This window comes from Barbus barbus, assembly GCF_936440315.1.
Source record: "Barbus barbus genome assembly, chromosome: 12".
Classification (NCBI taxonomy): Eukaryota; Metazoa; Chordata; class Actinopteri; order Cypriniformes; family Cyprinidae; genus Barbus; species Barbus barbus.
Window position 1 is genome coordinate 24907541 of NC_136740.1, and position 13901 is coordinate 24921441.

The window sequence follows — 13901 nt, forward strand, 5'->3', positions numbered from 1 at the left end:
TATTTTGTTAACAACTGTTTATTAAGTTTTATTTATCAAAAAGGTGAGAGAGAGGGGCACTCCCAGAAAAAAAGCCAAAACGTGCCTAAAACTCCTTGGGAACAGAGATTACGCGTAGGAGAAGATGACAGATTCATATAAAAACGTTTCACTGGAGTCAAGTAAACCCTATGCAGCAATTTTCAATGAATCATTTGGTCATTAGGGTTTTTAGAAGACAATTTAAACATACCCCATACCTGATCAGAAAATATAACATGCACATCCTCATTAAGATCCTTAGCCCAAACAGTTGCAATAGATAAAGGTTTGTATGAATGCTCAAGAAGAAAGAGATAGATGACTGAAGCAGAGGAGGGAGATTCCTCAGAAGGAATGATTAGTTTGCGCAAAGGGTGAACAGGCATTTGAGAGATCCAAGGCACCCCATACGCCCGTAGGGCCGATCCAATGCGCAAATACATAAAAAAGGAGGTGCCTGGCAGATTATATTGAGCTTTAAGAGTATTTTAAACCACTATCATCATAGATATCTCCCAGAGTGTTTACTTTATTATGAGTCCATTGCGGACAATGAAATGGAGTACTGCCTGACAAAAGGTTATTATTGTGGAAAATAGGCGAATGCCTATGCCATTTTGTAACTAGTTGTGAATGTCTTTCAACATCCCTCCATGTGGGAGGGATTTACAAACCGAGATTTACACTGCCTAAGCGGAAGATTTATATGGATAAACAATAGATTCCTCAATTGCTCTCCAAGACACAGAAGCGTCAGGATCAAACCAAACTGCTAAAGGGCGGAGGGAGAAGGCTTGAGCATACAGTCTAAAATTAGGGAAAGAAAGTATCCATGTAATCTACATCGTTGTAAGGTAGTCAGTTTAATACGAGGACGTTTCCCATCCCATATATACCGTGAAGCACACGCATCTAGTTTATTCCAGTAGCCAACCGGTGGAGCGAGAGGAATCATGGAAGAAAATAAATTAATATGTGGGAGAACATTAATTTTAATTACCGATATACAGGCCTGAAAAGAAGTAGGAAGACGAGACCAATTTTCCAAACCTGAGGATACTTTGGCTAGAATACCATTATAGTTTTTTTAGATGATTTCCTGCAGGGAAGGAGAAACATCTATCCCCAAGTACTTAAAGTTTTGAACCAATGGAATAGATATAGAAAGGGACATGGAATCAATTTTAGAATATATATATATATATATATATATATATATATATATTCATTAGGGATGTAACAGTATTATCAATTTTATGGTATCGCGATAGCAAAATTGTCTCCATATCATCGTGGTCACATGATGGTATGAAACGATAGGTCTTCTGGACAAAAAGTGTAGTTTTTTCAAATATATTTAAACTTCTTATTCTAACATAAAAGGTCTTTAAAGTTGTGTTTTGGGCCATTATGCTTTGGCAAAGTATCTGTCAAACAAACTAAACTGAAAGCACAATCCCTTCATCTGCGTGTTTCAAAGTAAAGCACGCACTTCGTTCAGGCGATCAGCTCATGATCCAGTGTTTTAATTGCCTCAGAACGGCTCAGTTCACAGTAAATGCAGTGAACTCGCTTATTGCATGTGCTGTGAGTTCAGCTCGCGTTTGGGAACACAACGGCCACCAGTTATACTTTTTTTTCACATTCGTGGAATTCCCAACATTTTATTGGGGAGATGATTACAGCATTTCACTACAGATTTGTAGTGAGACACATTTTTGGAGGACTGTTTTCACTGAATCGGAGTTTTCTGTCAAAATAAGAGCAAACATAATAAGAACAAAATATTTTCCATATAACATTTGTATTTTTAACAGTAATAAAGTTATTAATCAGTTTAAAGGGGTCATATGATGTTGTTAAAAAGAACAAGGTGTGCTCTGATTGGCCAGCATTGTAATTGGCAGAATACCTCAAGCGTGTGACAGAAATGTTACGCCCCCATGTTGTGATGCTGTGTCCTGGCCTTTTTACAGTCTATGGTCCCGGCGTGACGAGACTAAAACAATAAAACCCGCTATAAACGAGACATTTGTTGCATTCAGTGAGGACATAATTACTGATTATAATGACTCATATGGTCTTGTTTCGCGTTGCGCTGCGCCATGTAAACATTACACAATGTCTGCATTTGTGATCATAGAAACGCCAAACAAGCACTGACTATTCAAAACTCGCGTTTGAATAGTCAGTAGCAAATTCTTTAAATATCGAAAAATACTTAATTGGCTGTGAGTTAGAAGCACCGGACTGTCTTTGCGACGTTGGAATTGCTCCACTTTATAGTGATCACAGCCATTCATAGTGTTCACATCATAGGCTACTTTCTCCCACGATCAGGAAATAGTCCTCCGTTAAATGCGCTGCACACACTCAAATATTTGTGTTGTACTGTTCTGAAACAGTGTTGTAAATATAACTTAACCACTGATTTCTAGTTGTGTACTCATTTGGAAGCCCGAAAAAAGTACTTTCGGTTTCACAACGGAACACACAGGGTCTCCACGACATGGCGGCGGCAACAACAATACTATAGCGAGAATAAAAGTTACACCTTTCATTGCGTGTACGTTTGGGGGGTGTTATGTAAATCTTCCCACACCGTGACGTACATATGTGGGGGCATGTTTGAATGAGCCGTTTTATGAAGGAGTGGAAGAGTCTTAACTTTTATAAAGTTACATCTCTACATGAGGCAGGCAAGAAATGTTTGCAAAAAATAACAACTTAAATCCTATCTGTTATTGTAAAACACTTTTATTATGTCATTTTGGAGCCTTTTCCTTTTAAGTTCCACATACTGTAAAAACTTGATTTGGACTGACAAGAAGGTGATCAAAAATGTAAATATTTGGGTGAACTATCCTTTTGAACACAACACCAGTCCCACGCTTACTTGCTCGGCCACAAGAGGGCAATGGGGGTAAAGAGTCACTGCATTTTTTTTTTTTATATCACAGAACAGTCTTTCACAAAGATAAACGAAATCACTCTCACCTCTCCTCATTCCTCTCTATCTCTCTGTTTCCTCACTTCCCCAACACACACGCACACACACACCAAGATAAATGAACACCTCCTCAGCAGCACTTACCGTAGGTTGCATAACGTACTGTTGGTGAGGCATCCACGACGTACTCTGGACCTGTGGGCGGAAACCAGCATTTCTTAATTTCACTCCTCACCCCCCCTCCTATGCCTCCTCGAAGCCCCGGTTCCCACAGAACAGCCAAGGCAGGAGCAAGTAATACAAGTGTGATAATTACACAGAGATCAGAATTCTACAGACAGCGATATTGCCTCCTAATTACAGCGCTGCGGCAGCAATTTCATCATCTAAGGCCGACTTGGACCCCAAAAAATTTCTCCTTTCATCTCGACGCCATAGTAATTCTCGCACCAACAATTACTACATTTAGGACAGGGTTACTATAATTAACTATAACTGTAAAAACATTTACTAAAATAAAATAAAATGAACATATTTTATATTTATCAGCTAGCAGGTAACTTGGCAAGGCAGCATTTCTTCTTTTCATTTAGTTTAACTTAACAAAATAAATAAAATTAAAAACTAAACGAAATGATACTAAAATAACACTGATATAAAAATACTGGAAAAATAAAAATAAATAAATAAAAGCAACTTAAATTAAAACGAAAACAGAAAATGAGAATAATAAATGATACTAAAATAACAATGTTAAGCTCAAGTATTATTTTTACAGTACACCACGCAAACTGAGAATAAGTGGCCACTTCCTGTCTGAGAGGATGGATGTATGCATTTAGTTTCGTGAAAGTGTGTTTGAACGGCTGTAGGTGTCTACATTTATATGAGGTGTCCTTTTATGTTGTTCTAGGAAGAAAAGCCTTTGGGATTTGTTCATCACTGTGATCCGCCTCCGGCGTCTCTCTCTCTCTCTCTCTCTCTCTAAACACACTAAGTCCACTAAGATGTGTAAGCGCACACCTTGTCTCTCTCTCCCCAACTGTTAAAAGATTCATGCTCTCGCTCTCCCTCTTTCTCTCCTTCTCTCTGTCCTTTCACCGGAGAGGGAAACAGTTGTCTCTTGTTCCATTCTCGAAGTTCTAGGGGAGAAATAAAGGTAGCAGCGCATTGATTTCCCGTCAGCTTGGCTTTGAACTCATTTTGGCGAGTTCAGCGCAGTTTGCAATTTAAAATTAATTCGCCGGCCAGCAGGGCGCTTTTGCACATTTGATTAAGAGATAACCTGGCTGGCGTGCAGAATTTATCATAACAAACGTGTGGCCGAGAGCGTAAACGAAGACTAGGGCGCCGCTCCGGTCAGCGTGGGTGGTTTGTATATGTGCGCTCGTGATTGCATATGTGTGTGTCGGCGTGTTTGTGCGAGGATGAGGTTCTCGTGAGGACGGGAGGTACATGATCTCAAGGGCTTAGCTATTCTCTACGCTCAGCAATGTTTTGTTTAGTTTAGCTTAAGCCAAATCAATCAAGGATGCTCACGGTCACTGTTTGCTCACTCCGTCTGACTGCAGTGCTGGAGAACAGCACTAATAAGCTTTCCTAACATATCAGCAAACATGGAGAGTGATGGAAAACACGCTATAGTGCAACATGCTCTCCTCGTATGTGTGACACAAACTGCGTTTGCATGTAATTGTGTTTGTATAGAGTGGCCCCAAAAACATTTGGACACTCAAATTTCACTTGAAAAACCTAGACATCATTGTGTTAGATATCAAACATCTGAGGTAATTACACTTTAATTACATTATTGCAATTATTTTTAACCAGAAAGTGATAAATTAATTTAACACACAGCATTTTTGCATAACTGTGCTATCTTTCTTGCATATTTTAAATATGACATCCTGATGGTCCAAATATTTCAAAGGGCCACTGTATGAATGTAAATGTGCGAGTTGGTTTGCTTGCAGCATGTGTTTGTTCTGAATGCTGCGTATATGCTGTGATCTTACCTGATATGTGGAGACAGGAGAGGCAGCGATGAATGGAGTGATTGACGTTTGAGCGATCATGCGGTTTGTGGAGATGCTGTATGGTGAGGAGTAGAACCTGCAAGATACACAAAACACTATTAGTACCCTTTTCTGTTTGTAAAAGACAAGGGTTTTTAAACTGGGCTCAAGGAACACCCAGTTGGTCTACAGAAAATTTAAGAGGAAAAGAAAAAAGTCACACCAGCACACTGTGAAATGTGCTTCACATGTCTTTTAAACTGAATTGAAAGTTTGTACATGTAACATTAATAGTGTTAACACACTTTATACTGTCATATAAATATATATTTACTTTAGCTTTAGTTTAAAGTCAATTATAGAATATTATACAAACTTTCACATTTTAGGGTCATTAAGAATGTTCAATGTTCTTGAAATAGTTGACTTATACGCTGGCCAAGGCTGCATTTATTTAATAAACAAATATATAAAACAGTAATATTGTAAAAAAAATAAAAAAATAAAAAAATAATAATAATTAATTTAAATAAACAATTTTTTATTTTAAATAAACAATTTTTATATTAATAAAAAAATTATAATTAAAAACTGAATTTTCAGCAGCCATTACTCCAGCCTTATTAAGGATATTTTTATGTTTTAGAAATAATTTTCTTGCTCTGACCAAGGCTGCATTCATTTTATCAAAAATATAGTAAAAACAGTAATTTTGTAAAAAAAAAAATGTAATGAATTTAAATAAATTACTTTCTATTTTAATATATTATAAAATAGAATTAAAAATAAATAAAAAAGATGAATTAACAGCAGTCATAACTCCAGTCTTCAAAAATCATAATAGAAAAAATAAATAACAATGATTTAATGCTGAAGAATGGTCTCTTATTATCAGTGATGAAAACACTGAATCAAAGAATATATATATATTCTATATGTATATATATGTATATATATTCTTGCCGTAGTTCCCCGGTATATTAATGTACAAAATAAAATAAGTATTTATATATACAGATTAATACAATAATCATGTATTGTGTTTATGTGTATTGTTGTGTGCTTGTGTCACAACAGTTCATTTGTTGACTTCTCTGTGTTACCCGAGCAACAGCATTTTCCAATAGCTACAGTTCTTGGGCAGGACTTTATTTATCATTGTGTACCTACTGCGGACATGTTTCATCTGCAAGCTCCGTTGCTAGGCTTTATTGATTGGCTTGTCTGGCAGCTGAGAAATGGAGCGTGGGGAGAGAAACACTGTCTGCCCCAGAGAGCTCATGCTCCCTTATGTCACAGTCACACAAGACGACCTGAGTGAGAGCATGTTCAGGAAGAAAGTAACAAGATCTTTGAAGCAGGGCTAAAATGTGAAGCTTTAAACACTAGTTTAACGTTAGTGCACAATCCTTTTTTTAGCCTAGAACTATGCTGTTATTTATGCTGGCTATTAGCTTCAGCCCGTTGACATTGAGACGGCATGCACCATTAAACAATTAAGAAGACTGTATGAACTCAGTATATATATATATATATATATATATATATATACTAATGTGATGGAAATGAGAAAGGAAACAAATAAAGCATTTCTCTTCCGCTGCCCTTTCTAGTCGCACTATTATTTACAATTCAGAATCTGCTTCTTTTTACCCTGATTGCATATTTTTGTCATTCCTTATTTTGTTCCCTTTCCCGCAGACAGCAAGTGCTGAGTCAGGGGTGCATAAGGAGCCGGAGCTGGTAACCGAGGTACGACTATGACTGTTTCCCCAGAGTGCTGGATCAGAAACAGAGCCCTGGAGCGGACAGATAGAAAGGGTCCTATTTCCCTTAGTCCAGCACCCATCTTCCTGCCCTGCAACCAGCACCTGATGAAACACTTACACTCTTCCGTGCAACAATAGCACAAAATGCAGATTGATTATGACAGTATTTGTGTGTGTGTGTGTGTGTGTGCCAGTGTACAACACAGCTCTGTAGGGTTCAGTATTACTCACTGCAGCTCAGACGTTGTTAACACTGCTGAAAAGACCAGATTAAACCTGCATGAACCAGCTGTTTTGTCAAGGAAGTCTTTGTGGTTAAGCTAATTGACTCTTTAAAACTGTATGTCTCATTATCATGATCAATACCTTCCTAAAAAACCCTTTGTATATGATGTACCAAATGACTTCTGCCCCCTGCTGGATTATTCATATTCTTCAGGAAGTAGAAGGACTTTTTTTGGTTACCATTTTTTAAAATGTCCACCTTTGTGTTTTGTAAAATGTTTTGATTGTGTAACATTTTGTTAAATGTTTGCTACTGTTGATAAATTAACAAATTTTTAACTTTTATTTAGTTATTGATAATTGTAAATGCATATTTAAATATTTACATTATTAATAGAAAATGTTTTAATTATGAAATACCAAGCATGAACTTCAGATATATTTATATAAGATATATTTAGAGTTGGAATTCATATTTATATGTATTTTTATATATGCATCTTTACCATTATATATGCATGAATTACAATTCAAAATTTGGGGTTGGTAAGATAAAAAAAAAAAAAAATTAATACTTTTATTAGGCAAGGACTTTATTAATGATTTTTATTTCAAATAAATGCTGTTCTTTTGAACTTTCTATTTATCAAAAAATAAAAAAGAGCTGATTACCAATTCAGTATATTAGAACGATTGCTGAAGGATCATGTGACACTGAAGACTGGAGAAATAGAAAACAGCTATTTTAAATTGTAATAATATTTCACAATATTACAGCTAATATTGTATTTTTGATAAAATAAATAAAGCATTAGAGACTTTTTCAAAAAAATCAAGATATTTTATGATGTCAGACTAGCATAATAATAATAGCATCTAAAACACAAAATAATGTACTTTATGTTGTATTGCTTGGATTTCTATGCTAAAGCTAAAGCAAGTTTACCCTCGGACAACCTTAACAAGCACCGAAAACTGAAAACAACAAATGACTCTTACCCATTCTGCATTGCAGTGGGGTCATAGGTCAGCGCCATGCCACTCTGAAACACAAGACAGACAGGACAACGAATGAAAGATCGTTCTGGTGAAGCAAGTATCCTATAAAGTCTATTGAGTAATGCTGGCAATAGAACAGGGTCATCTAATAGGGGCCGGCCAAGTGCTCTTTATATCTTTAAAAGCACATGGCCGAGACTTGTAGCTGTGGATCTATTACCTCAGAGCGCTGGGCTGTAATACCAGACGGGCTCGGGTTCGATACAGCACAAAGTTATTTGGTATTTACAAGGCTGCAGAAAGCATAGCTCATGTTGACAGAGCCACACTAGCTAAGTGAATAAGGGGGGAAAGCTAGCCGCTTAGACCCGTATTGGACTGGAGCAGATAAACAACGCTCATATACTGCAGCTTGTCAGGCGCCAAGTTTTCCTCAGCGGGGGAGAAAACCTGGAGACTGGTGGGAAAACCATCGACCTAACCTACATGTGACTGGACACTCTATCTAGTTAATGTAGACCCCTGGGGTTGCATATTGAAATACGCCTTCATGAGAGAGTGCAGCCAAAGTCATGGCGGCTGCCAGCTCCCCATAATGGGCGCTCACTGTCTGGTCGGTATCTGGGCATGCTTCCCTGAACCGTCGCGTCATGCCAGCAGCTGGGGCTGCCCAGAAAATGCCAGTTGTTCACCCTGCCGCCATTTTTCCATCAGCCAACCCAGACGGAGACTTGCTTTGCGGGAATAAAAACAGGAGAGGAGAGATTAAAGGACTTGAGCGAAAGACTGGGAATTTAAACATGGCCAGATGACTCCATCAATCAAATGTTTTCTCCCGCCTCCCTTTCTTTCACTGCTTTTTTCTATCCGATGTTTGAAACAAAGGGTTTGCTTCCGACTCCTTCCCTTCTTCGGGGTTGGGTACTCTGGGAAAGGGAATGCGTGGGGAAAATGGGGTAGAAGCTGGCGTGGAAAAGGTAAGTACAAACGATCAGGTTGTGTGTGTCATTTGGAACTGAATTCAGGTTGAATTCCAATGGCTGCATTTGAAATGAATTTGAACAGATGAAGCAAACAGGATGTTAGGAAGTAGAATTAAAATATTTTAAATGTAATGAAATTAATATAAATGTAATTTTTTATTAGAAAATCCAAGTTATGAACTACCTTCTGAATAGATGAGCTTAGACAGACAGACAGACAGAAAGATAGAAAGATAGACAGATAGACAGATAGACAGATAGATAGATAGATAGATAGATAGATAGATAGATAGATAGATAGATAGATAGATAGATAGAATTTGTTTCAGAATTTTTGCAGCCGTTTCGAGGATGTTTGGTAGGTCTTTAAGGTCGCCAGCGCTCACCTCTCCTTCCCGAGGCCACGGTCGGCCGTTTTGAGGGTACTTGCTCTGACTCTGCCTCTTCTTCTGTCCTCCGTCTGCAAACTTGCACAGCAGCGGCTCCGCCGGGGCTGTGGAGGAGAGGGAACAAACACAGAAGAATATAAAAGATCAGTCAGCTAGTCAGCAGGGCGTGAGAGGGAGGAGTGGACGGATACCTCCATAGGTCAACCGCAGTACGATTGATGGAAAGGTCATGACCTCAGCAAAGAAAGTGGAGTGTGTTTTGAACAGAGAGGGAAATGTTACACCGCAGGTATCACACCCACACCGAGCCCACAGAGAAGCGGAGGAATATCCAATGACCTTTTGAAGTTCAACAGCCCTCGACTATCTCCCCTCGACTTCCTGCACGCCCCCCTCCCCCCACTTCCATTATGTCCTCGACACTCAGACCATTGGCTCCACATTTGGCGCAGGCGTCCTCTCAAATCCCCACCATCAAAACTATTTCCTTGGCAGGTCTTCAAAGCACCTTGTTTAATATTTGCACAATAATAAATTACCTGATTGCGACAGTACATAACTTAAATGCTGTTGACTGCGCCAACTGAAAAGTTTCAAAACATTGTTTGTTTGCTTTTGGTGTTCACTGAAGTGTGCATCTCGCTTACTATCTCTTACCACATAAACAAAACAAAAAAAAAACGTGGAAAGCAAAGCGAGAAGGCTCCTCCATGTCCCAGAGGGGCGGGTTCACACGAAAGGCGAGCGGAGGGTTCAAAAGAGTTCTCTTCCAAAAGTGCAAAGCAGGATGGCAGCAACACTTCAATGTTCTCGCTCAGTAATGACGGCAATATGAATTGCAGGGTGTGGAACACCTCTTTGAAGTCAACGAAATGCACTTGAGGAGCCGGAAATTTTGCTCTCCAGTTGAACAAATTCCTGTACGCCACAGCTAAGCTAAACTTAATTTGGTTTCCTCGGCAACCAGAAAAACTCATTTAAAGCAAGCGCAAACTTCTTGGATGATGGGATCTGGCAGAGAGCGATGATAGAGGCAGGAGGAGGAGTTTTGCAGACAACTATTCTGAGTAATCCTGCCCTCCGGCGATATGACTCTACAGTCACCTCTGAAAGTATGTTAGTTTGGCAGAGAAAAATGAACACTTGCTCTTCCGCACGCTCTCACCTGCACTGCTATATTTCAGCTGCTCTGTGGAACAATGGAATGCTGTTGTATCACAGACCGCAGAGGATGCTTTGTGCGTAAATAAGCGCATATATTGCATAGAACCAGATAAACAAATTCAAAACAAGCAGCTGTATAATGTATTCTGTAGCCAAATATAATATTTAATGACTGTTATTTGTTCTATTTTGTCTATTGTTTAGAATGAGACATCAAACAAGGGATCAAGTCTTCAAAACAAAGATTTCAGAATATAACAGTCATTCCGAGTCCGAGATCGTAATTATTCAGAAAAACACTGATGCCAGAGAGAAAAGATTTGATGAAAGAAGATGACAGAAAAACAAAAAACAAAACAAGAGATGAAAAGAAAAGAGACAATTGAGATAAACAGAGAAAATATGCATATACTGTATGTATGTATGTATGTGTATATATATATATATATATTGTTACGTGTTTAAAGATGTAAACGGGATGATTGCGCAACATTTACGTGAGATACTGTTGTTATGTGTGCGGGTAGAAAAAAAACAACCAGGAATACCAGACTCAACGTTCAAAACGTTTAATTATGAGTGAAGAGTTACCAGGACAAAGAAACATTATAAAGAGAAAAAGTAACAAACAAGCAAAAATAATGAAGATTCAAATACAAGAGTGTTGCCAAATCAAGGAAATAATCAAAACATAACTGCCACAGCTAGTTTACCCAAAACCTCTAAAACTAACTAATCAAAGAAAAATGTAAAAAGAAACCCGAAATCTTCAGCGGATTCGCCGCCGTAAATAAACTACTCTAACTAAAAACAAAAACACAATAGTGACAATCACTCTTCAACTAACTAACAGAAATATTCTGTCTACCGTTGGTTTTAGATATATATATATATCTATATATATATATATATATATATATATATATATATCTATATATAGATATATATATCTATATATATATATATATATATATATATATATAGATATATATATATATATATATATATATATGTACAACCTGAATTCCGAAAATGTTGGGCCTTTTTTTTTTTTTATAAAATGAAAACTAAAAGACTTTCAAATCACGTGAGCCAATATTTTATTCACAGTAGAATATAGAGAACATAGCAAATGCTTAAACTGAGAAATGTTACACTTTTGTCCACTAAATGAGCTCATTTCAAATTTGATGCCTGCTACAGCTCTCAAAAAAGTTGGCACGGGGGCAACAAAGGGCTGAAAATGCAAGACATTTTGAAAAGATTCAGCTGGGAGAACATCTAGCAACTAATTAAGTTAATTGACATCAGGTCTGTAACATGATTAGCTATAAAAGGGATGTCTTAGAGAGGCAGAGTCTCTCAGAAGTAGGCTCTCCAATCTGTGAAAGAGTGCGTAAAAAGATTGTGGAATGCTTTAAAAACAACATTCCTCAACGTCAAATTGCAAAGGCTTTGCAAATCTCATCTACAGTGCATAGCATCATCAAAATATTCAGAGAAACTGGAGAAATCTCTGTGCGTAAGGGACAAGGCCGGAAACCTTTGTTGGATACCCGTGGTCTTTGGGCCCTCAGATAACACTGCATCACTCATCGGCATGTTCTGTCATTGACATTATTAAATGGGCCCAGGAATACTTCCAGAAACCACTGTCAGTAAACACAATCTGCCGTGCCATCTGCAGATGCCAACTAAAGCTCTATCATGCAAAAAGGAGGCGCCGTCGTGTCCTGTGGGTCAAGACTAATTTAAAATGGACTGTTTCAAAGTGGAAAAGTGCTCTATGGTCAGAAGAGTCCAAATTGGACATTCTTGTTGGAAATCATGGACGCTGTGTCCTCCAGGCTAAAGAGGAGGGAGACCTTCCAGCGTGTTTTCAGCGTTCAGTTCAAAAGCCAGCATCTCTGATGGAATGGGTGTGCATATGTGCATACGGTATGGGCAGCTTGCATGTTTTGGAAGGCTCTATGAATGCTGAAAGGTATATAAAGGTTTTAGAGCAACATATGCTCCCCTTCAGACGACGTGTATTTCAGCAGGACAATGCAAAACCACATACTGCAGCTATTACAACAGCATGGCTTCGTAGTAGAAGAGTCCAGGTGCTGAATTGGCCTACCTGCAGTCCAGATCTTTCACCTATAGAGAACATTTGGTGCATCAATAAACGAAAAATACGTCAAAGATGACCACAAACTCTTCAGCAGCTGGAAACCTATATCAGGCAAAAATGGGACCAAATTCCAACACCAAAACTCCAGAAACTCATAACCTCGATGCCCAGATGTCTTCAAACTGTTTTGAAAAGAAGAGATGCTACACCATGGTAAACATGGCCCCATTCCAACTATTTTGAGACCAGTAGCAGGCATCAAATTTGAAATGAGCTAATTTTGTGCATAAAACTAAAATTTCTCAATTTAAACATTTATTATGTCATCTATGTTCTATTGTGAATAAAATATTGGCTCATGTGATTTGAAATTCTTTTAGTTTTCATTTTATTCAAATTTAAAAACATTTAAAAACCCAAACATTTCCGGAATTCAGGTTGCAAACACACACACACACACACACACACACACACACACAGACATATAATTTTCTTTAAAATATATCAAATCTTTAACCAAACCATAAATTGTTCAATTATTGTTTAGAGAGGAGGAAAAATAAGACAAGAAAAGAAAAAAGAAATAAAGAGAACAAGAGATATCAAATAGAAAGAAAAAAGAGACAAGATGAGACAAGAAAATAGAAGACATCTGAATGAGACTCCCTCTAATAAATTATTTAAAATTATTAAAAAAAAAGAAATTAAATATTGAAATATTTTAAATAAAATTCTATCTATCTATCTATCTATCTATCTATCTATCTATCTATCTATCTATCTATCTATCTATCTATCTATCTATCTATCTATCTATCTATCTATCTATCTATCTATCTGTTTGTGTAAAACAAGCTGTTCTTCATCAATACAAGCTGTTCTCAATAACACCAATTTTCTCTAAATTATATAAAATCTCTTGCCAAATCATAAATGATTCATTAAAGATTACATAAGAAAAACAAAAGGAGAAGAGAAGAGAAGAGAAGAGAAGAGAAGAGAAGAGAAGAGAAGAGAAGAGAAGAGAAGAGAAGAGAAGAGAAGAGAAGAGAAGAGAAGAGTTTTCCGGCCCCTGTGATCTCTGTGTGCTTTGAGCTGAAGTAAGGTGGGGTAAAAGTGTCTCTCCTCCACCTGCAGAGGAGGTAGGGTCTACACCTGCAGCCTTGTCATCACCCTCCTATTATACACACATGCACACGCTGGCCAGCGCTGATAACAGCAGCACAACACAAGCGGCTCCATTGTGAAGGACAGACAGAAAACCAGGCGG

The 13901-nt window shown here is 37.8% G+C and overlaps 1 protein-coding gene across 1 annotated transcript in view; it reads right to left on the bottom strand.

The window, feature by feature from the left end:
* Nucleotides 1-13901, bottom strand: part of LOC306878460 (RNA-binding motif, single-stranded-interacting protein 3-like) — a 136784-nt gene that overhangs the window by 12619 nt on the left and 110264 nt on the right. Inside the window, exons 7-10 of the mRNA XM_079430844.1 lie at nt 9349-9455; nt 7980-8023; nt 4987-5083; nt 3116-3166 (exon numbers count right to left, since the gene is read on the bottom strand). Of these exons, the coding sequence (XP_079286970.1) occupies nt 3116-3166; nt 4987-5083; nt 7980-8023; nt 9349-9455 (299 nt within the window). The remainder of the gene's footprint in view (nt 1-3115; nt 3167-4986; nt 5084-7979; nt 8024-9348; nt 9456-13901) is intronic.